This window comes from Biomphalaria glabrata, chromosome 18 (genome assembly GCF_947242115.1).
Source record: "Biomphalaria glabrata chromosome 18, xgBioGlab47.1, whole genome shotgun sequence".
Taxonomy (NCBI): Eukaryota; Metazoa; Mollusca; class Gastropoda; family Planorbidae; genus Biomphalaria; species Biomphalaria glabrata.
This window is the reverse complement of record NC_074728.1, coordinates 22,992,084-23,017,075: the sequence shown is the minus strand read 5'-3', so window position 1 is coordinate 23,017,075 and position 24,992 is coordinate 22,992,084. Positions and strand designations below refer to the sequence as shown.

At 34.5% G+C, this 24,992-nt stretch overlaps 1 protein-coding gene across 2 annotated transcripts; it reads left to right on the top strand.

The window, feature by feature from the left end:
* Positions 1-357: 357 nt before the first annotated feature.
* On the top strand, positions 358-15,632 carry LOC106059472 (serine/Arginine-related protein 53-like). 2 transcript variants are annotated; one of them, XM_056017475.1, is made up of 10 exons: positions 358-593; positions 2,525-2,659; positions 5,276-5,326; positions 7,277-7,501; positions 7,913-7,957; positions 9,609-9,633; positions 10,858-10,921; positions 11,405-11,559; positions 12,554-12,691; positions 14,861-15,632. In XM_056017475.1, exons 1-10 carry the CDS (start codon positions 511-513, stop codon positions 14,951-14,953), a joined length of 1,014 nt encoding a protein of 337 aa, XP_055873450.1. In that variant the 5' UTR covers positions 358-510; the 3' UTR covers positions 14,954-15,632. The 2 variants fall into 2 exon arrangements, with proteins under 2 accessions (XP_055873450.1, XP_055873451.1); XM_056017476.1 differs by having other exon boundaries at positions 360-593; positions 10,870-10,921.
* Positions 15,633-24,992: the final 9,360 nt, after the last annotated feature.

Here is a 24,992-nt window from a genome sequence, read left to right as displayed (position 1 = left end):
CTGCCTCCGAGTCGCCAGCTCCTGATTTTTCCTCATGGTCATGGTTGACTCCCGAAGCCTTTTATCTATCTATAATGGAAAAAAATAGACCTACCCACAAACAGACACACACACAGTGCAGACGCAAAAGCCGCACGAAGCTGGTAACTTTATCAATATTACTTTAAAGCCCTTAATAGCATCTACAAACGACCCAGCCAAAACGCTTCGCCCCTCCATAAAAGCTGGTTAAATTAATTATATATAAGCAAAAGTAAATGTAATTTTTTAAAAAGAGCGAAAAGAAAAAAGTATTATACGAATGTTTCAAACGGTTTCACCAAGAGTGGTCTCTTCCTACAATACTGTTTTTCACAACTTAGATCTAGTATTTCTAAAGTATTAGAGTCTACTAGTCTAGCTCTTGGTCTATTTAGAATTTAGATCTAGATCTCTAGTATCTACTCAGCCTAGCTAGCGTATTAACTCATTTTGTGCTTTGTTTTTCTTTGATCTCAATACATTTTCGAGATGGGACGATATAGATCTGATGACAGTGATGGAGATTATTCGAAAAAAATGAAGAAAAAGAAAAAAAGACGTGGAAGATCACGGTAACTAAAGACTAAAGTCTTAAGTCTTAAGAGTTAAAAGACTAGTCTAATGACATTGTTGGACATTGACATTTTTGACAGTAATCTGAGTAATGACTAATATATACTACTATTACTAATAGTAGTAATAGTTATAAACTTAATTAACTTAATAACTAATTATGTCTGTCTAATAATAATAAAGTATAAACACTCGTCTTGAATGTAGGCTAGACTACATCATACATTAAAAAAACATGTAACATGATGTCATTGATGATGATGTAGTGACTGTAGTCTCATTCTAATGAAATTATAAGATTCTTGACTCACAACACACACTGAGTGACTAACTTGACTTAAGTAAGTCTTAAGTTAGGCCTACGTTAAGTAAGTCTTAAGTTACTGTCACTGTACTTTTATGCAATTGTCCCAATTGAGTTGTAGAATCTCTATAATTATAATCTATATCTATCAAAATTTATTACTTTAGTAAAAAAAAAAAAAGACAGAAAAAGTACTTTTTTTTTCTGTTAAAAAGGCTGACACAAATGCATGAATTTGTGTTTTTTTTTAAATATTATTTTGAAACTCGAATTGAAGTTAACACAAAATAATTTTTTTTATAGATCTGTGGCGACAGTAAGTAAATGCGTCACCAGGTTGAAAATAATTCCAATATTGAATATATATAATATGAATTTTTTTGCTTGAACTCAGTGATGGTGTCAGATTCTGTAAAAGTATTTATTACATCCCTGCCTGTTGCTGCCACATTATTGTGTATACCACCGCAGCCGCATCTCCATAAGTTATGCCCATCACCAATGATGTTCTCTGTGGAGAAAAAAATTTAGTTCTTAGTCATGATTGAAGCTTGATTTAACACCATATCCATATCAACTTAAATTTTAAAAGAATATTTTTTATAGGCCTTGATCCTATACTAATATAAAAATCTATGTAAAGTCTCTCTTTGATAAGTATCTAGCCAAGAAATCTTTTCTAGAGTTTAGATTCGATTGACTGGTCAGTGATCTCTCATGGAATTGTTCTAGATCTAGAATCTAGTAATGAATACTATTGACTTTTATTAATCTAGTCATCTAGATTTACTTAGTATTATATTTTAAAAAATCAAAATGTTTATTATTGAAATTCATAGATCTAGATCTGTTTGTGGAAAACAATTACAATAATGCAATTAGATCTAGATCTATAATCATTTTTTAATTATCAGCCATTATCTCGACAAGTAATATGATTGTTTTGTTTTTTTAAATCCTTTCAAAACTTAAATAGTGTGTAAATCTTAACATTAAAAATAAAAACTTTAAAAAATCCTTAATGCTGCTAGTAGTCTAGTAAAATAGAGACTAGTAGAGTGCTATATCTCTAACTTAATATTTTCAATTTTTATAATTTTATAAATTTAAACTCTTTTAATTATTAATAATACTTTGATGAATTAAAAAAAAATAGGTTTCAGCTTATATATAATATAATAATAATTTGTCTTGACTTCGAGTCTGAAGATTAATGATGAATGTAGTATTTCTTGTGGCTACGCAGCCCCAGCTGAGACCTACATAGTTTGCCACATCCAGGGCAAGCATAACCATTGTCCACTTGTGGTCGATTAAGATTTTCTTTTTGACGTTTGCGTCTATCCTCGGCAGTGGATTTCATTTGGTCTCAAATGTGTATCCCCCGGTCTTTGTGAGTGACCAAGTGCTGTCTTCTATGTCAGCTAATAAAAGTTGTCGCCTAAGCTGATCTTTGAAGCATTTCTGTGGGGCACCTCTATTACCTCGACCAAAAGACTGCTTTTTGTAAACTTTCATGCCCCATACTGGATACGTGTCCTGCCCAGTGTAATTCTCGGGCCATAAGTCATATATATATATATATATATCATAAAATGATATTGTATTTGACTTGTATCTCAACAGATCAAGTTCTGGCAGTGAGGCAAGCTATGTTTCCAGCAGTAAGAGTAAAAAGATGAAAAAGAAACAGCGAAGATCTCGGAGTAGAAGCCGCACACCTGAAAAAAGGAGGGGAGGGGAGTCTAGAGGCTCTCGCAGGTACTTGTAGATAATGAAAGATTTTGTAAAGGCTTGCTAAATAAAAGAATATATTATATACACAACAGTGATACCCAACCTAATTGGCCTTTAGGCATTTTAATTTCCAGCACTTGTGTCGTGTGCCACATGACTGAAAAGTTACAGAAAATGAAATGAAATTGACATGAAACAATTTTATTACAAACTTGTGGATCTAGTGCTTACATTAATTAATGGGATATTGGAAGTTTATCTCTTTTTTTTTTACGCTTCGGAAACTGGCTTTATATCTCTACTTAAAATGTGAGCAATATTGTAGCTAGCTTTACTAATGACTTATTTGTCTCTTTTTGATAATTTATATTCCCCTTAATCTCTAGGCATAGTTTAACAATATTTTTATTCATGTGGCTCAAACAAAAATTGTTGCTTTATTTATTTCAATATATATTGTTGTTTTTTAACAGTATTACATTACTAAACAAATATGTTGGCTTATTATGTTCCACAAAAATAAAGTATAAAGATCCTTTCACTTTTCCTGGTACAAACAAAATTCAGATTTCACTTGTAGTTTCTTTGGTTCATAAATGTAGACATGTTAAATGTTAGACATGTTAAATATCATCATCATATAATCCATTAGAGAAAAAGTCAGGGCCCTGACTTAGGAAAAGAGAGATTTTCTACACTCATGTTTGTGTTGACCAGATGAAACCACATTTAATTTTGGGCATGACTGATATAATATCACAGTTCTAAGATATACAGTACAAAGCTAGATCTATTCTGCATTCTAAAAGTATAAAAAAAATCTGTGCTTCCTTCCTTCTCAATAAACATAAACAAAGTTTATTGTGAATTTTAATAGATTAAATAGGTGGCAAAGTGGTTAAGCGCCTTGCTTCTGAATCTTGTACCCTGGGTTCGAATCTCTGTGAAGACTGGCATTTTGGATCTCAGGATTTGTAGGGTGCCCTTTTATTCCACCGAACTCTAATGGGTACCTGACTTAATCTAGGGAAAGTAAAGGTGGTTGGTTGTTGTATTGGCCACATGACATCCTGCTCCTTAACTGTTGGCCAAAGAAACAGATGACCATAGTATTATCATCTGCCCCATAAATCGCAAGGTCTGAAAGGGAAACTTTTCTTTACTTTTGTAATAGATTATTAAATAAAACATAAAAAATAATCACAGGTTTTGATTCTAAAGTGAGATGGTTGTAAACTAATATGTTTGTCCATATCTCTGTATTTTAATAAGCATATTCTTTAAGACCACTATTTAAACTTAAAATATAGTTATAAAAATTTTAAACAAAAGATTGGTGTTTGGAGCAGTTTAATCTGCAAAAAATAATAATTATGATCTTTGATATTAAATAATATTTCTATTACTATTATTATATTTTTAGGTTAATCATTTTTCAATTGTTTATGATTTAATACTTGTGAATTATGATAACTTACAAATAAAAACATTTAAAAAAAATATATATATAAAAAAAAAAAAAAGCCCACAAAAGAGGCAAGATGGCCCATAAAAGAGGCACATAAAACCCAGAAAAGAAGCCTAAGGCCCAAGGATTCCTATGATGATAAAGCTAAAACTGAATAGCGCAAATTCTGAGGTTTCCTTTTTTTTTTTAAAAAAAATTTCAAAAAAAAAAAAAGATCTTAACAATTAATTAAATTTTCCTTTTCTGGACCTCAAAACATTTTTGATATTCTAACCTACAAGAAGGGGTACAAGTTCAGGGTATATATATGGTATGTAACTAAAAGCTAGCAAGCATTATATGTATGACAATGATTAACAAAGATGCTTTATTGAACACGTTATAAAAGAAATAATCATACTAACAATAAAAGAGTGACCACATTCAACATTAGTAACCTATAACTCACTTTTAAGTCTCTACAATATCTTTTATTTTACACTTGTATTAAAATAGAAATACATAGCAATAATTTAACGTCTAAGAATCACTTCTATCATAAGAAAAGGGATTCCCAGATTTTGACAGGCATTTTATACTATAATTATTTTTTGTATAGTTTAACTTCCTTTGCTCAGTGTGATTGGTTCCTATCTCTTTTATGGACTTAAGGATGTAGGATTATCTGCGAGGTTTCTGTCCTGCCTAAGGTGCAAAATCCACTTAGCTTGAGTCAAAATGGAAGGACAAATTCCTAGTTAACTTCTAAGGCGTTTTAACTCAAGCCCCGTCAGTTAGCCTAGCCTAGCCACAGATCCTACACACATGAAGAAAGTTTTGGGTGAAAAACTCTGACTAGGGATGCAAATTAATTTTGAAAGTCACCCAGGAGTGACTTATAAGTAAAGTAAAATAAAGTTACCCCTTTCAGACCATGCAGTCTATATGGTAGATAATATAAAGTTTAACTGTTTCTATGGCCCACTGTTAACGAGGGTGTTATGTTGCCAGCACAATGATCCACAACCTTTACTAATGTCAGGCACCCTAAAGATCTCAAAATTAAAAATCACAGGATTCGAATCCGTCACTCTCAGGCCACCACATCTCTGACTTATAATAATGATCAAATAAACATTTTATCAATGTTAAAATATTAGATTTCAAGAAAACATTTTTTTTTTTTTAAATAGGTCAAGGTCTAACAGCTTGGACAAATATATTAGCAAGAGAGGTCGCTCAAGGTACATGTTTTATTAATGTTAAATACAGTTGTATCCATTTGTTATTGTATTGGCCTCCTTCAGTCATAGAACAACTGCGGTTTATGGCTTGGATCACACTTTTTTTTTTGTTTGTTCATGTGACTGTAGACCAGACATATTCTGGAGAAACAGTCCCACATCATTGCAGGATTAGGTGACATGCCTATTACTTTTGGGGGTGGAGGAACCAGCCACTTTGCTTCCAGAGACGAAGCTTATGTTGTTTCTCTGCCCATAGCTTTCTTTTGTACACATACACATATAGATTGTCTCTCACTTGAAAATCATTACTATTGTATGAATGAGTTGTGTTCTTTAGCCATTTTCATAGAAATTTCAATGTGAGAACCTTGTTAAAAATAAGGAACATAATCTTTGAAGAAAACTTTTTATTATAGACTATAACTGAAACTTGATTTCATGATTTATTTGTTTTTAGTATAGGGCTTCTTGCATGCTATAGAAAGCTAAGTGCGCTCTGGTCTGGTTCTGGTCTATATCATTTTTTTAACTTACTTTATCTTATATAATACAGACGTTGTAAACTTCAAAAAAGAAGATGATTATGTCCTACTCGTCATGCATGTAAACCAATGACTTAAATTTTTTTGTGGACCTATGGAAGGAGTGGGGAACTGAGAGAGGGTTTCCATGCTACCTCTAGGTACTCAGCAAACTCAGCTTAAGTCTGGATTCGAGCTTGAGCCCCCTTGCTAGGTAGCCAAGCAGTTTATGTCACTCAGCCATGCATTGTATATAAAAAAATTATTACCATTTTTTTTTCTTTACAGAAAAGCTTCTCATTAACCTTGAATGAATTTATAAATTTATGAGTTTAGTTCCCTACAAGCAGGTACCCATACTGTGCTATGGTTGAAACCCCCCTATGTAATAGAGTATGCACAAACACTTCTTAGGCCCATCAGTTGTAGCCCTCTTGTCTGCCTGTGTTATAAAAAGATTAGATTGTTTTGAGTTTCATTTATTTTCACTATTAAATTATTACTTAGACTTACGCCCTTACTTGTCATTCAGCTCATATATATATATAATAATATAGACTTTTACATTATATAAAAAATGTCTAAAATTCAAAATAACAAAAACATTTAAAACTTATTTGTCCATATGTTTTGAAATGTGAGCGACATTCAGGTTAGAAGTAAACCATACTTTACGAATCAATACAAAAGCAAAACCTAATAAAATACTCAGAAAGACACATATAGATTGCGGCACATTTCTTATTCCATATGCTAGAACAAATTGGAACAAGTGCTCCTTCTTCCCCAGTGCCATTAGAGAATGCAATGGGTTGCCTAAATCATCCAGGACAAGGACTTGGCAGAGATTAAGTCATTGATTAATATGCATGACTATATTGACAAATGAAATGCGTAGGACGAAACTATATTCTTTTCTGAAGCAACGTCGGTAATATATAAGATAATAAGATAAGTAGGTAAAATGTTATTAAGCTTATTTAAACGTACTAGCCCTTAGTCTCTAAACCTAACTGCCCCCATTGTCTGGGTTCCTGTGAGCCATACCCCCCCCCCTCTTTTTTTCCCCTTTTTTTCTTATTAACTTTCTAGATCTAAATAAAGCTCAAGATTTCTCTTATCAATTGAACTCTCACTGTCTCTCAGTCGAAATAAAAACATTCTTTAAAAAATTCCCAAGAGTCTAAATCATCCAAAATATCAAATTTTGGCTTATCACAAAACCTAGGCCTAACTTTTTATATTCCTGGTTCATGTTTACAGTGATTTTTAAGATTTTTTTTTTCACTTAAATCCACACTACATCATAAAGCTGTGGTTGTGTGTGCGCATGTTACAAATGTGAATGTTGTTTGCATTTATATTTTTACTTTTGTTTGGACCTATAAAATTATTTTATCTATCTTATATTTCTTATTTCCCAAAGATCAACAAGTTTAGATAAATATGTCACAAGGAAAAATCGCTCCCCTGACAGAAGGGGCACAAGAAAGTCTTGGTCAAGATCTCCATCGCCACGACGTAGCAGGAGATCCAGGACAAGATCTCCTGTGCCTGCGAGGAGAAGGTCAAGGTCCTATGATAGAAATCGTAGATCAAAATCACCAGCAAGGCGCAGGTCATATTCCAGGGAGAGGTCATCTTCTCGAAGGTAAGAGTGGTGATAAAACATTTTGTTTCTGGTTACAATATAGATATCAAAATGGTACAATTTGCCGATAGTAACTAAATGGCAAGGGTGGAAGACTCAATGTATGTCTTTGTGTCCTATCTCTTTGTGGTTTTCTATGGAATGTTCTTGCTTTTCATTGAAATCTCATCACTGCCTGTTGTCCCATCTGAGGCGTAGGCCACCAACCAGTTTCCTACAAGCATCTTGGTTCTGAGTCTCTCCAACTGTCCCCACGTTTTGCTCATCTGCTTGGCATCTGTTTCCAAATTGCGGTGCCATGTATTCCTTTGCCATCCCCATTTTCAAATTAATTTAATAGTGGGAACAACACCATTGGCAAACAAATTTAGTGACAAAGCTGATTCTTTTTTTTTGTTATTCTTTGAATAGATCTTCTGTGGAGTCCAAAAGAACAAGAAGTAGCCCAAGTAAAAGGTAAGAGGCACAGTATAATCATTATTTATTCATTGCTAGTTATCCATGCTTTCTTTCAGGTCATAAATGTCTGTTAGAAGAGAGCATAATCAATAATCTCTTCTTGTAAATGTAACGTCTGCTTGGCCTCTTCTTGCTTACACCCTCTCAGCATACAGAAACTCACTGAAGAGACTTGTACATAATGACATTTTCCGTGACAATAATAAATCCAACTTTTATGACGAGAATACAGGATGGCCTATTTTGTGGCCGTATTGTTCCTACACAGTATTACAGTCCTGCGCTGCACTATCAAAAGGACTAGGAACTATTTGCAAACATGAAATAATATGATGACATTAATCCCAACTTTTTTGATGATAATAGTGAAATGTTCCCCTTTCATACCTTGCGATCTATGGGGCAGATGATGTAAAGGTCCTTTAGTTTCTGTGGACCATGGTTAATGAGGGTGTCATGTGGCCAGCACAATGACCTACCCCCTTTATTTTTCCCCAGGTACCCGTTAGGACTGGGTGGACTCAGAGCTGCCCTAAATCCCAAAAGTAAATGGTCTCACCAAGATTCAAAACCAAGACCCCCATTTCAGAAGCCATGTGCTTTCCCACTCAGCCACCACACCTCCATGAAGATATTAGATGCATGTATAATTTACACTAATCATTTTTAATTCACAAATATATATACTTTTGTTAACTTTCTATTTCACTTGTAATATAGGTCATATCATTAAGTCCACTACTTGAGTTCACAAAACTATTTTCATCAACTTGTTAAAGACTAACTTATTTGTCACATGACTTCCAAAGTGATCATAAACTAACTTGCTACACCAACTGACTAGAGAAACTACTTAACTTCATCAAATTATTTCACTAACTCTACTTTTCTTCACTTGCTTTAACTTACTAATAGTCTCCATCTCTCATACAACATTACTTCCGGTCATACCTAATTCATGTTCAGCATTTACATTTTTACACTCTGTATTCACAAACTTCACCTAATTCCAATAAGGTACAATAAGTGAACTAATGTTGCCTGTGCTAAAACTTTTATTCATCATCACAGCAACTAATTGCAACAATCTTTTCTTTATTATAAATTTCAAGCCTTTATATAGATCCTTGGTCTACATGTTTCGATCAAATTTTTTATTCAGATATACCGGTATATAAGACCCCCCAAAGTCATACTATCAACAAGGCTCTATTAATCCAGTCAGACTTTCAGGAATGGTCCCCTCTTTTTGTCACTAAGATTAAACAGTATACACTGCCTGGTCATGCGGTTTGCGCGCTGGACTTGTTCAGATTTATCAATGGTCCCAGATACAAACCCTGCCAGCTCCCATCCCCCGTTGTCCTGCGGGAGGTTTGGACTAGAAAGTAACTCTGAAGTTTTAATGTCCTCACTTAAATGAAGAGTACCCTTTTCAGACATTGCACTATAGGGCAGATGTTTTCGAGATTTGAACCCTTTGTTCAAGCGCTTTTGTATTAAGCACTCTAAAATACTTATTGGTTATGTAGTTCTTCTCTACATTTAATAAGCAGTTTTTTTTTAATCAATATTTAACTAATCATTTAAGGCTCTTTCAAATCCCTTCATGTCAAGTAATAAAACCTTTGTTTTCTTTTTAAAACAGTGTTAGTTCCAGTATGAATAATCTGGTAAGTTTAACACATATTGTATGTTTACAAATTTAACTAGTTAGTCACTGTGTTACTATAGAAATATTTGTATAGATTTAAACATTTACTAAACAACTTTTTATTACAATACCTCTATTCAAGTCACTCCTTCATGGAACCTGGGTGGGTGTTAGAAGTTTAACAGTTGATGTATATTGCTGAAAAAAGAGTGTCTGGCTCTTGGCCACATGTAAAAAACCTCTAGTTTGATGTTATAATTTTTCAAAGTAAAGAATAAATAAATTTAAATATGCTTGAGACTATATCTACGCCAAGTGCCAACATGATGTAGTCAGCCATGTTACTGTAATTATGCGATAACTGAGTAAATTTAAAGTTGCTTCAATTTAATTGAAGTTAATAAGTGTTGCTTCTATATTTACGTAAATCAAATATAGATTATATCTAGATCTAGAAGTAGATTTATTTATTCTTCTTTATTAGTTGTCTTTTTTTAAAAATATATTTTTAAAATGTTTTTTCTTGTTCATTTCATGTATATTAAGAAATAATTTTTTTTTTAAGGAAAGCAAAAATAGTATAAGAACATTTTTAAATATTTCATTAACTCATTCTGTTCATTTGATCTGTTCAGCCGTTCTGTACCTTTTTTGCTCAGTGACCCCTTGTTACAATTCCTTACTACCCGTGACCCCCCCCCCTGCCCCAACAGTAAATTATTGTCATTCATGAGTATAAATAACCATGCTTTCGCAGGGATGTAGATGTAGAAAGCTCTACAACTGATGTTAAAACGAAAACTGAGGTATCCTTTAAAAAAAGGTCTTAATATTAACACTGACTCTTGACCTTACATATGACAGTCCAGAGCTTTAAAGAAACATAACTAGGAGTAAAAATACGTTTCTGCTGCGGCAATTTAAATGTTTGAAATCAATTCTGATTCAATTGTCTGCAAAATCTAACAACAAAAGTATTAAACTCCAATGAAAAAAAAACTTTGTATGTGTCAAGTTTTACATGTTAGCATTGACACACAAAAAATCCATAATTTCAATGGTCTTAAGTGACACCTGACAAATTGTAACATCGAACCCCTTCCTCCCCCCCCCCCCCCGGTGAGTCACAGCCCAAAGGTTGAGAGCCCCTGATCTAGATCCTGATTTCTTGCAAATAAAGAATTAGCAACAAAATTTTTTTAAAGAATTTTTTTTTTCCAAGTAATTATATTTAAATTTGTAGTCACTATTCCAGCCTTCAAGTGTCCAAGCAGAAAAAAGGATGAGGCAAGCTTTAATGGCTGCAGGTAATTTATGCATTTTTTTTGTCATCGCTATCTAATCTCAATGTTTCAACTCTGTCCAATCTTCTATCAGTATCGACTATTCAATCTTAAACTAATACTTAGCGGGGGAGGGTGTGGCTTAGTTTTAAAAAAACAAAAAGCAATCTCTGTAGCGGAAATTTTATTAAAATAATAAGTTTTGGAAAGTACGAGGAATAAAGACAAATCTAGATTTGCCAAGCACGACATTACACACACATGACAGGAATCAATAAGAAAAAACTGTTAATTAGTTAACTCATGATTATTTAATTATGTTTTATATAGAAAATTTACTAAATTATACTATAGTTTATTCTTCACAAGCAGGGGAACAAGACTAAATGGTATTACAAGTATATGGTTAAACTAAGAGTCATTAAAAATTAATCCCATGATTGATTAAAAATGGTTGATGAATTTAATTCAATATAACCGAGGTTTATAAAAAAGTTTTTTTTTCAGCTGCTGCAGATGAGAAACTGCGTGAAACTTCCTCCGGGCTTTCTGGAGGAAACAGTTTTGCAGAGTCCCAGGCTTTTGCTAACTCTGTGGCTGCCATTGAATCCAACAGTTTTGTTCCGTCAAGTTTTAAATCCTCCAGGACCTACAAAGTCAAGGTAGTCCTTTGAGTGTATTTTATAAGATAAGAAGGTCAGAGCATCTTTAAGTTTTGGAGTTAATCCCAACACCAACAGTTCAGAGTAGTGGAGAGGAACTTGACGATCCTTTTCCATGGCATAGACTGCAAAAGAGCCGAACAGCTCAGCAGTTTAAAAACGTATCTCTTTATCTTATAGGCTACAGACATTACTATAAAAGAGAAGATAGCTCTGTGGCATAAAGATGTGTTTTTTCCCTTTGCAACTTTGCAATATATCTTGGCATTTTACGTCTTGAGAGAGAATCTTTTACCTTTGCAACTACTTGTGTGGCTAAAGAGGCCAATCCTTGATACACAACTGAGGTCACAGGTTGGGCATCTGCAATCACCAAGCGCTGTTGCACTTTCACCCTTCTTTCTATTTCTGGTGTGTATGGCATCTGCAATCCGAGACCCTTCCTTTATGCTCTCTCTCCATGCTGATTTATCCATTGCCATTTTTTCCCGACTATTAGTGTCAATTTTGAAGAGCTTCATGTTGAGTTTGCATATATCAATATACCTTAGAAGTGGATGACCAGCAGCACTCCTGCCTTCTGTTGGATCACCATACAGAATGTCTTGTGGAAGTCAACCTTGTGGCATTCTATGAATGTGACCAAGCCAGCCAATGTGTCTGCTGCTGATAACAGCGCAGATGTCCTGGCGCCTTGCTCTTCGTTTATCTCGACAACTTTTTTTAGGCATCAGAGATGGAAGATATTTAGCTTAGATAGTTACATCCTACGCATTTCATGTGTTATTTAGTCATGCAATTGAATCAGTGAGCATGAAAGTAGCATTATATAAAAAAACAAATGTCATGGGTTTGATTTTCATACTTGAATTAATTTTTATTCTAAGGCAATTCAAACAGATTTGATCTGCTCCAATCCATTTCACCTTCACATATCCCTAAGTCTGTTGGAACATTGTACTTTAATGTTCTTAGCTTTCATTTTGTGTTTCAGGAAGAGTCAACAGACTTGACATCTTCTTCTCATGATGATGCCATCTTTGGGTCTCTCACTGTCACTGGGTTTACTATCAAGCCAGACCCAGACACGAAACCTATCCAACTAGATCCTGACTCCATTATCCATCCCAGTGTGAGTATCTTTTGTTAATGGATTTTTAAAATATTTTTTTTTTACACTTCCTCTTATCAGCTTGTTAATTTTTCATGATCAAAATCTGAGTGAAAACGAATCTTAAAAACTGCTCAAACAATTTTCCTAGAAATTTGATAGTTTATGTATATCTTTTGAAAAGAATTACTAGCTTACTAAGGGAAAACTCTGGTTTCAGCATTATAATTTTTCAAAATATAATAATCTAATAATTAAATTTGGATTAGAGGTCTGGACAATCTATATCTTGAACATACATGCAGCAGCATGTATTCCAATATGTATTCATAAGGTAGGAAATCTTTTTTTTTTTTTTCATTGTTGCTTGTTTTTGGGTATTTTTTAGGCTTGGAACTGTGCTGGGCAGGGATACCAAAAAAAAAAATGACTATTGGTAAATCTTAAAATAAAATCCCTGCCGTAGCAAATATCTCCATGACAAATTCATTTCAGATTGTCAAGAATGAGATGCATCTTGCTGTTTTTTTTTGTCCTAAATTTTTTTTGTCTTTCTTAGCAGGCTATTCTTCTTAACATTTCTATTAGCTGGCTAGGTTTTTATTAACACTCATTAGATTTCACCTTTATGTTCTTTGTTTCTATTATGTTTGCTAAAGGAAAAAAAAAGAATTGTTAATTTTTAGAAAGGTTGGTTATTGAGATGGTAAAGTTTAGACTGAATCTTTGCTGTTTCCCATTTTTTTCTCAGCATCTTAACAACATAAACATCTCAACAACATAAACATACACCAACACAGCTGAAACTTGTATTTATTATTATTTTTAAGCTGTGTGTATTGTTATAAAAAGGAATTAGCTAAGTGGGTAGGGAAAGCCATGTGTTTCTGTGTGCATAAAAACAAAAGGTCTGTACACTAGAGTGGTCCAATGTGATGATGAACTGCTATTTGAGAATTGATGTTTGAACATGCATCATGCAAATCAGCTGTGTTGGGATCATTTAGAAAGGATAGGCGACAGAGGCTGACCTTATATGAAAAGAGAGGCAGAGCCAAGACAGTGCGATACTTGCGAATCCCACCAAGCTCAGGACAAGATTAAGTCCAGATCATTTCATTACCTCAGTATGTTTCAGTTATGGTTCTCTACAGTGGCATGATTGTACAGTCAATATTTCATGCTTATAATTTGTACATTATTTGGGTTATGTAACACACAGTTTTTGAGCTACCATACCATCTTATATAAAATGAGAGGCAGATTCAAGACAGTGCAGTACATTGAGTCCCACCAAGTTGAGGATGAGACCGAGTCATCAATACAGTTCAGTTACAGTTCTCTATAGTGATATGATTGTACAGTCAACATTTCATGCTTATAATTGCAACACACACTTAAATAAACTACCATGCAATCTGAGATAAAGTTGTCAAGTTCTTGAGCTAGTTGTGTTAAGTTGTCCACTTTAAGCTGAGAACCAGATAGTTGTGTTCACTGTTAGCAGAGAGCCAGATAGACATGTCCACTGTTAGCAGAGAGCCAGATAGACATGTCCACTGTTAGCAGAGAGCCAGATAGTTGTGTCCACTGTCAGCAGAGCCAGATAGTCGTGTCCACTTAGCAGAGAACCAGATAGTTGTGTCCACTGTTAGCTGAGAATCAGATAGTCGTGTCCATTGTTAGCAGAGCCAGATAGTCGTGTCCATTGTTAGCAGAGAGCCATATAGTTGTCCACTATTAGCAGAGAGCCAGAAAGTCATGTCCACTGTTAGCAGAGAGCCATATAGTTGTGTCCACTATTAGCAGAGAGCCAGAAAGTCGTGTCCACTGTTAGCAGAGAGCCAGATAGTCATGTCCACTGTTAGCAGAAAGCCAGATAGTCATGTCCACTGTTAAATTAAATTATAGTTTTTATATAGCACTACTTTTATGCTTATAGCTTGCTCAGATCACTATGGTCCAATCTTCTTTGTGGACCGGTGGGGGGATCAGGTATCTGGGAGAAGGTTTTTCCATGCTGCCTTTAGGCACTCAGTAAACACAACTCTGCTCGAGTCTGGTGTCAAACCTCGAGCCCCCTTCATATGTAGCCAAGCCAAGTTCAAGTGTACTTAGCCTCTCAACCACCCATTTAACAGGGAGCCAGATAGTCGTAGCAATGACTACATTTCTTTTCTTCTGTTTCAGCTTTATTGTGACCCTGAAGAAAAGATGGAGAGATGGATCCAGAGACTGACACAGCTGAGGAGGAGAAAGCTAGAAGGGGAAGCTATTTCTTAATGAACTGCCTTTCTTGTATATAAAACTTGTGTATCATGCCCATTACATCCTCTATGTAGAAAGTTTTCTTTTGTGCCCAGAGGCCACCTCTTTGAGTTTCTTTTATGTACAGTACTGCTTTTAGTTGTCTAAAATTCATTGTAACAAAATGTCCTTTAGATACCGGCATTTAAAAAAAAAAAGTAGTTCAGAGATCTCTTGCCAAATCACACTTCAACTTTCACTGCTGCTCTATTTCACAGATTTTGTGATGGAATCAATGGAAAAAAATTATTTGAGAATTTTCTGTGAAATTTGATTGCTGGAAAATGTTTTTTACATGAAAAAAACACCAAAATGTATAAAAGTATTTTGCTAATATTAATTTTAGCCTGCGCCTATTCACAATTTTATACAACAAACGATTGGATTCTTGGATTCTTGTTTGCGTTGTATCCCTGCCTCCTGATTTGTTTAGTACTTGTGTGTGAGAGATTTGTTCCTTTATTCTATTATTATTGTATTTTGTCTACAGTACGTATGTAGAGATCAGTAGCTAGTTTCATGAAGCCTACACTCAAGAGGTCTTAGCTCAGTGTATAAATACTTAACTATATATATTTTCTACCCCATGGATTTGAGATAATCAGATGTTACTTAAGCATATTTGCCGAGATAAAATGAAGGATCTCTGTACAGCTTTTCATCACACCAATGAAACAAAAAAATATTGTTTTATCAAATTTTCCAATTAAATATTATTATTTATGCTGACATTCAACTTATAATTGACTTAAATCAGAATGTCAATCTAGATGTCCATGTCAATCTAGATGTTAATTTCAATCTAGATGTCAATGTCAATCTAGATGTTGTTTTTGTTAATCACCTTTCCAGTTGAGAAAGAAAATCAAATAGTAAAAAAGGCATTTCTTAAGGTAAATGAAGATAAGTACACTTTGTGCCCGCATGACATCTCTCTGACATTGTGCTGGATTAAGTTCTAGGCTCTGTCCTGCACTTTCTCTTTGAGAAGTCAATTTTAATCTTAACTCCTACTGCATCACTGCTAAAATTAGATGTTATTAAATAGTATTACAATGGTGTGTTGTCATTGTCAAGGCCACATACTGTCATTTTATTTTTGAGTTACTTTAAGATGTAAAAAATAATTTTTTTTTTTTTTTTGAAAGTGGAAAACAAAATTATTACCAAATTACAATGTATTCTGGTATTGTTATAGCAAGCTCATTGGTATGAAATTTTTGTGTTGAATTTTTTATTAAAAGGGAAAAAAAAGCCAAAGCATGTATTTTTTAAATTTATTTATTCAAATGTTAAAATCTGAACAAATTATTGCGTGCATAAATTGAATAACTGCAAGTCATAATTGCAATGCTAAAAAAACCAAACCTGTAGGAACACCAAATTAACACCAAAATAAAACTTGAAAACAGAAAAGGCAGTACAAACAAAGGTTTAAAGCTTCGTGATTACACTTTTTGTCATTCAAAAAAAAAAAAGTTATTTTTGCTTAATTTTAAATATTCATGAACATATAGACCACTTTCATCAAATGAATAAATGCATTATATGCATAAGTCTTCTTATCTTATAATATACAGACTCCTAGCTGCTAAAAAAGAAAATTGTGTGTGTCCTATATGTGTCACTAAATCAATCTATTCATGCATATTAATTATTACTTAAACTCTTTCAAGTTGTTGGTTTACCTGGCTAAGTCTTGCAACCTATTCCATGCTGTAACAGCACTAGGGAAGAAGGAGTACTTGTACATTCAAACGAAAGAAATTTAATTTTTCTAATTTGTTTAATCTCAACATTCATTAACATATATACCAATTTCAACATTATAATAAATGCATACATTATATCAGTATGTTTCAAAAGCAATACACGGCTAGTGTAGATAGAACATGATATGAAGATCCAGTGGCAGGAGACAATGACTTAAACATGAGCTAAGATTAAGTGAAAGTCAGCTGGCTGGCATCAGCGACTATCTTCATGTGGTCGAAGCAGCGACCACGATATCGTCTTTAGCATAGACTGGCCAACTGGAAGAAGAGAGTTTGAGTTTAGGCACAATTTAGGCCATGTCGTGCCCGTAATCTTTTAAGGATCACTCTCCCTTTACATAACAAGGGCTAACTTCAATGGAAGAAGAGAAAGCGACGGCCGCGGAAAACTGTGCAGATGGCTTTGTGGGCAACAGGCACCCTAACGTCTGTTGGTTCCCACTGATCGTCTTCCCCCTGAACTGTCAAACCTCAACTGCACTGTTTCTTTTCGGGACGAAAAGCTCTAAGAAGGGGGCAATGTTATAACTCAGCAATGCGCACCGCCATCCAGGTTAGTGCTAGAAGGTGCGCACTGTGATAGACTAGACCTAAAAGGATGTCAACATTAGAAAGAAGAGATGGATTTCCGCCCAAGTAGCGAGCCAATATAGAGACATTGTGCCTAAGATAGATGTTGTTTTGTGTACCTGTGATGTCGTGTAAATAAACGTCTATGTCTCGTTGAGTTGCCTCACTTAAGTTATTACAATATATATAGAGAGCGATGTTTTAATTTCTTTCTCTTCTTATCTGGTTTTAGCTCACGGTATTGTAATAAGTGAAGGGAGGCAAACTCAACGAGACATAGATGTTTATTTACAGGACATCACAAATACATGTAGAACAACAAGTCTTGAGCACAGCATCTTTACATCAGCTCTCACTTGGGCGGAAATCGTTCTCTCTCTCTCTTAATGTCATCATCATTCCTGTCTAGTCACTGATAGTGCGCACCTTCTTTCTGCACTATCTTGGATGGTGGTGTGCATGGCAAGGTTATAACAGTATTAAAAATCAACTAGTCTATCCCCCTTAGATATGTTTATTTTAGTCTTGATCCAGCAGCTAGACAACGCCAAAAAATCTGACCTGCACCAGTATGGCTGCCTAGAAATGTAGGCCTAAATACAAAAACTGCAAATCAAGAAAAAAAAATTCTTAAGTATTTGAATAAGAGATTCCCATTACATAACAATTAGGTCAATTAAATATTCATTATAAGACATCAGACCAGGTTCACATCTAACTTCACATTTACTTTCACTTAACTTGTAGTCTGCTGGACCGCAGGGGCACCAAACAAGATCTCTCAACCTTTTTCTCCATTTTTTTCTCTGTTATTTGCCTTTGATAGAATTTCATTCTGATGATCTTTCTGAAAATATTGAAACCTGCCATTTTACCTGCCTGGGTGGGACCACATCAGGGGCCGATTTTGAGTTAAAGTGTCTTTGTAACCTTGTTTTATTTGTGCATGCTTTCTTGTTAGTTCGCGCTGATAGATAAAATGCGGAAATAGCCTATGGTTAAATGGGAGGTGGGTTAAAAAGACGAAACGAGGCATACGAACAGGTTATACGTTACTACATTTCGTTTTTATGTTTTTATGTGTTTGTTTGTGTTTAAATATGTGTTGTGTATGTGCGTGTTGTATGAGTGAGAGAGAGATTGTGCGTGTTGTATGAGTGTGAGAGATTGTGCGTGTTGTAGCCTATGAGTGTGAGAGAGACTGTGCGTGTTGTATGAGTGTGAGAGAGACTGTGCGTGTTGTATGAGTGTGAGAGAGACTGTGCGTGTTGTATGAGTGTGAGAGAGAATGTGCGTGTTGTATGAGTGTGAGAGAGAATGTGCGTGTTATATGAGAGAGAGAGAGAATGTGCGTGTTGTATAAGAGAGAGAGAATGTACGTGTTGTATGAGTGTGAGAGAGAATGTGCGTGTTGTATGAGAGAGAGAGAATGTGCGTGTTGTATAAGAGAGAGAGAATGTGCGTGTTGTATGAGTGTGAGAGAGAATGTGCGTGTTGTATGAGAGAGAGAGAGAATGTGCGTGTTGTATGAGTGAGAGAATGTGCGTGTTGTATGAGTGAGAGAGAGAGAGAGAATGTGCGTGTTGTATGAGTGTGAGAGAGAATGTGCGTGTTGTATGAGTGTGAGAGAGAATGAGCGTGTTTTTTTTGTAATGTAAAAATTGTATTTGATTGTGTGCGTTTCTTTAAAAGTAAAAAAAAAGTCATTATCAGACATGTATAACTCACTGCACAACACGGGCAAACGTCGGGCATTATTGCACATTTGTTTAGTTCTAAAAACACAAACTCAAACACTAGCTCTAAAGACAATACATGCATTCCCTCTACTAAAAGTCGTTCCACGCTCTCGCTAGCCCACGAACTTCTCCAACCAAACAAAATTAAACAAAGAACGAACAACCAAAACGAGGCAGCGCAACAAAACCATTTTTTTTTTGTTTTTTTTTAACTTTGTATTGGAAGTACCAGATATCTTAATTCTCGTATCACTGATATAGTCACTGACATAGTGCATTAGAAACAAACAAAATAATAATTTTATAAATAAATTTTTGCCAAAAAAAAAATAATTTTGGCATTGATGGTCTATTGCATCAGTGGATCAAAGATTTTCTGATAGGGAGCCAGAACAAATTGTAATAATAAATGGCTCTAAATCAACACCAACAACAGTAAACTCAGGCGTACCTCAAGGAACAGTCTTAGGTCCACTACTATTTTTAATTGATATAAACGATTGACCAAATTGCATTGATTCAGTAACAACAGTCAGATTATTCGCAGACGATTGCATAATATATGGAACAATAAAAACAACAATAAATACAGATATTTTACAATTTAAAATAGACTTCGTGCATGGACAAGCCCTCACGGTTTGCCAAAACCACGACCACCAAAATAGCTATCAGGTGCTTAAATAGGAACTGCTTAACGCAAATGGGCACAACGCGGCAACGTTCCGAAAGAAGTATTACGAAAACACTCCATCCAGCCAGGTAGATCCACAAACAACCATTAATTTGGAAAAAGATTTTTTTAGCAAGTGGCTCGGATTCGAGGATGTAAAGAACACCTACGAGGGGTTGAAGAACTTTATTCTGATTGATAATTTTATCAATAAGTGCGACCCCCAGCTACAGTCCTTTATAAAGGAAAGAAACCCTAAAACGATTGAATGGCGTGTTATTCAAAGTGTAGTCACCTCTTTTTGCAGGTGAATTCAAACACCAATTAAGACTTTTTAACGTAGAGAGTAAACTGACCCCCACAGTTCAGAGTGTAATTTTTATAAAGACAGCAATAAAATGTCGGATCTGTGCAAATTAAATTTTAGTTTTGTCATATGGAAACTTGTCCTGCATCCAATGCAATCCTTAAATAATTCATTTAACTCATCTCATCAATGGGAATAAAACAAAATATAATTTTATTTCCACAGCGCTATCAACAAACGTAATAAAGGTTTCAGGCGGTTATGATAACGCTTATACGTAAACACAAACATTTAAAATATGAACGAATAAAAAAAAAAGTATTAAATCGATAGTGCTGTACCATGATGTTTGTCAAAGTAATAGTTATTCATATTTTCACAAAACAATGAAATTGATAAAATGGATATCTTGCTTATTATCCTAATGACTACTATCAAACAAAAGAAAACTGACTCTAGAACTATTCGTGGGTCACTGAATTCGGTTATTATGCTTTTTATTCTCATAATTTATCATTCTGCTAAAGAAATTAAAAAACAAAAAATATATATTCTTCAGTTGTTCTGAATATCACTGGTAAAACTGTTGACCAACTTCAAGAGAATGCCAGTAATGTAATAAATGATAATAGTAGACAGAATTCACCAGCAGACATCTTCAATGTAAGTGTGTTTTATTCATTTCAACTTAATGTTAATATATAGGGCTCATATTCTACTGCTTTTCTTTTTTAAATTATTCAATTTTTTTAATAAACAAATTTTTTTTTTTTACCCTTTTAGGCCTGACAATATTTAGGATTAGTTGACCATTTCACTAATTGCTTTTCCAAGACTTATGCTTTTCATAACAATGGATCAAGAGACTACAGCTCAACAGCAAAAGGCTGGCTAGAATAAGAGGAAGGATGGATCAGTTAGCTTTATTGAGAATATTTAGTTAACTAAACTGTTTTCTTTAATATTTGACTAAGCCTAAGCTAAACATCCTATAAAAGAATGTCCCCTTAGCAAACTAATCACTCCATATGTCCCATAGAGAGCTTCTTGGAATGCTTCTAGTTTTGCCATGTTGTAGTTTGCACGCTTTTAAGTGCATGGACTTGCTCCACATTGATCTCTGGTGAACAGAATGCTTCCAGACAACATAAGAAATTTTGTGTTTAAAACTTTTTTAGATTACTTTGTCATCTTAACTCTTATGTTTATGTTATATTAGTATAGCACCTTGAACCTATATTGTGTTTGTTAACAGCCTCCCCCCCCCCCCCCTTTTCAAACCATGTGATCAATAAGGCAGATGATGTAAAGGTCATCTGTTTATGTGGCCCATGGTGACCAGCACTTTATTTTTCCCTAACTAATGTCAGGTACACTCAAAGGCGCCCAAAATATTCAAAACCGGGACACCTGATTTGGTAGCCAAGTGCTTTACCACTCAGTCACCATGCCTCAAATAAGAATTTTGGAGGTTCAATTTTGTTGTTCTTAATCTCAAAGCTCTTTTTCACTTTGCCAGGTTACAATTTATAAATAATAGAATCTTTAGTTGCATTCTAGAGCATCCTGTATAGTGTCCCAGAGCCATATTTGTTGAGAGAACCACTGCCTGGTAGACATTGATTTTTGTAGGCAGGTGGAGCGATTTGTTCCACCAAACTCTCACCTGAAGGCGTCTAAAAGGGCTACTGGCCCTAGCCAGGTGGTTATCAACTTCCCTTGAAAACAACTAAGACTTCTTGAGCGCTTTTACCAAAGATGCTTGCGCTCCATCATGGACATATGGTGGCAAGACAGTATAGAGGGACTTCTTATGGTCCCACAGTTACGCTGAGCAGGGCACATATCTTGTATGGCGAGCTATAAGGTGGTCGACATAACAGAGGCGCCCCACAGAAACGCTTCAAAGACCAGCTTAGGCTTAAACTTTCATTGGCTAACATAGAAGAAAACACCTGGTTGTATGCAGCCTCATAGCAAGACAGCTGGTTACTCACGAAGGCTGCGGGATACACATTTGAGACGAAAAGAAAATCTAAATAGACCACCTGCGGACAATGGTTATGCTTGCCCTGGATGTGGCAAAATATGTAGGTCACAGCTGGGGCTGCGCAGCCACGGGAAATACTGCATTCCTCACTAATCTTCGGACTTGAAGACAAGCCTTATATATATATATATATATATTTAGCATTCTATGTTGGTCTTACTAACTTTTCTTAGATGATCTATTTGAAAACTTATAATACAAGTTATTGTCAATATTTCATATACTCATCTGTCCATACAATTAAAACAAGCAAATCTTTACTGCAGGCTGTCTTTTTCTAGACAAGGACAAAACAATTAGGCATCAGATAAATCTGGCTGGTATCATATAAAAAGGTAAGATAATTTGTATCAACTGGTGTTTATTTTAGCATGTCACAGTTTTTTTTTATGGTTTTAAGAACCCAGCTGTGATTGATTCATTATCTAATTGAGACCATCTTTGATTTACACTTTTCCTACTGAAACCTGTGATTGACTCATTACTTTAAAAAAAATATTCAGCTGTGATTGACTCATTGCCTTAAGAAACCGGATATGATTGACTAGTCCATTGTCCAATGGAGCCCTGTTACAATTTACAGAATGTAAAGATTGGGCATTATTGATGAAGGTCATCCTGACCTTACTGATATTTTGGTACATGAAAAAAGTGGGTCCTTCATTATTAGAAGGATGAATGAATTTTTTTAAGTGTATGGTTAAAAAATGCATATGTACAGAGACCTTGTTTTTTCCCTTGGTATTGGAAAATTTCTAATTTTTCTGATTAAAATATCTTGGAAATAGTAGGAGACAAAATTATTTTTTTTCCACTAACCGTTAGAGGAACCTCTTTTCTTTAGTGTAAACTCAAGAAAATATCATAAAAAAACATTTGCAAAGCAATGGATTTTCTTAGGACATGCTCAATTGCAGTTCTGTAAAACCTGAACAGGAAATTGTTTTGATATCAAATGTGATTTTAGTTCCAAGATGGCTGCCTGTGCAAATACCTAGTTCCCATCACTTCTCGTGAAAGTCCTTAACAACTACTAGCTTCTAATGTGGGATAAGTGCAGAAGTAAAATGAAAATATTCACAAGAAACCACTCCATTGATAGGAAAGATGCTACAAAGCTAGTTGTATGAACCTGTTTAAAAATGACCTCTTACTTTTGTACTTAATTTTTTTTTTTTGATGGAGGTGTTGCTTGCTGTTTGTTTGCTTAGTTTAAGATATAATATTCCTTGCTTTTTTTTTCTAAAACAAAACTGTTTCTTTTTTGCAGAATTCTGGTAATCACTTGGTATTTACTATAAGAGAATCAAGCCTTCTCCAGGGGAGAAAAGGAAGGGAGATTCCTGCAAATAGCTTCAGAAGATGAATGTCTTGGCTAGGCAATACTTATATAAATACAAGAATCAAATAAATAGTCATGAATTTGAATCCCAGGAATTATGACTGAGTTGTGCCACTACATTGCTTTTTTAATTTTTAATCTTTTTATCTTAAGTAATTTCTACTAAAGTTATTTGAACATATAATGCTGGTCTTTTCTTTCAATACATGCTGCTTGTATTGATATTTCATTTATGGAATCATATTTTTATTTTTTAAAAACAACTAATCATTGTCATTCAACCAATAATCCTAAAGAAATTGTCATTTCAAAACTGAATGACTTGTTTGATATGTGAACTATTGAAAAACAACTAATCATTGTCATTCAACCAATAATCCTAAAGAAATTGTCATTTCAAAACTGAATGACTTGTTTGATATGTGAACTATTGAAAAACAACTAATCATTGTCATTCAACCAATAATCCTAAAGAAATTGTCATTTCAAAACTGAATGACTTGTTTGATATGTGAACTATTGAAAAACAACTAATCATTGTCATTCAACCAATAATCCTAAAGAAATTGTCATTTCAAAACTGAATGACTTGTTTGATATATGAACTATTTAGTGTACAAAGTTTACTTTGTAATGACTGTGACATGGACTTGTTACTGGTGGTTTATAATTAATAGAATGCTCTCAGAATACATTCATTATTGATAGAGCATTATTATTTATTAGTAAGTCCCCATTAGTTGAAATTTTAAAAATATTCATGGGCATATGGCCTGATGTGCCAAACTAAACGTAAGATACTCAAATTAGCCTTTTCTTTATTTAATTTGAACATTGAAAACTGAAATTCTAGACTAGTTAGCTCATCATTTGGTGTGCTTTCTTGAGCCTTTTTTGTGTTTAATTTAAACTATTCTCCCACTATTTAGGAACTATTCTCATTAAGCTTGGGTCATTGTAACCTAGTCATCTGGCTTCATGGCATGGATGAATGCTCTTTAATCATTTAACTTAAGACTAGTCTGACATATGTGTGAGAGAGCTTATTTATTGATTTCCGATTGTTGTGAGTATGTGGACATGGTGCAGTAACTCTACTTCTGTTAACTCAATCTCTAGTTGTCATGTCAAGCAATTTTGTACCTTTTTTTTTATGCTTGTTATCCAAACAATATGTGATATATTCCATGTGATATATTCCATGTGATATATTCCATGGAGCCAAAGGATGAATGTAATTGTAACATCTTAGTATATACAACTCAAATAAACTGCTTTAAACTATTGAATTTGTTTTGTTTCAGTGAAATTGTGGTTATCTGTAATAATAATAATAATAAACATCCCCAAGGAGATTCTCATTGCCTATCAGAGAGGGCAGTACTGCTGCAGACCTGCCACATCACTGACCTGCACAACCTGTGGTTAATTTAGACCAATAGCTCGTCGCCACGTCACAGGTCTGTGCAAAGTGGCAAGGAGCTACTGGTCTCTACTACCCACAGGTTGTGACGTTGCCGGTCAGTGTTTAGGCCTTCTATAATGAATGGTCTCTGTAT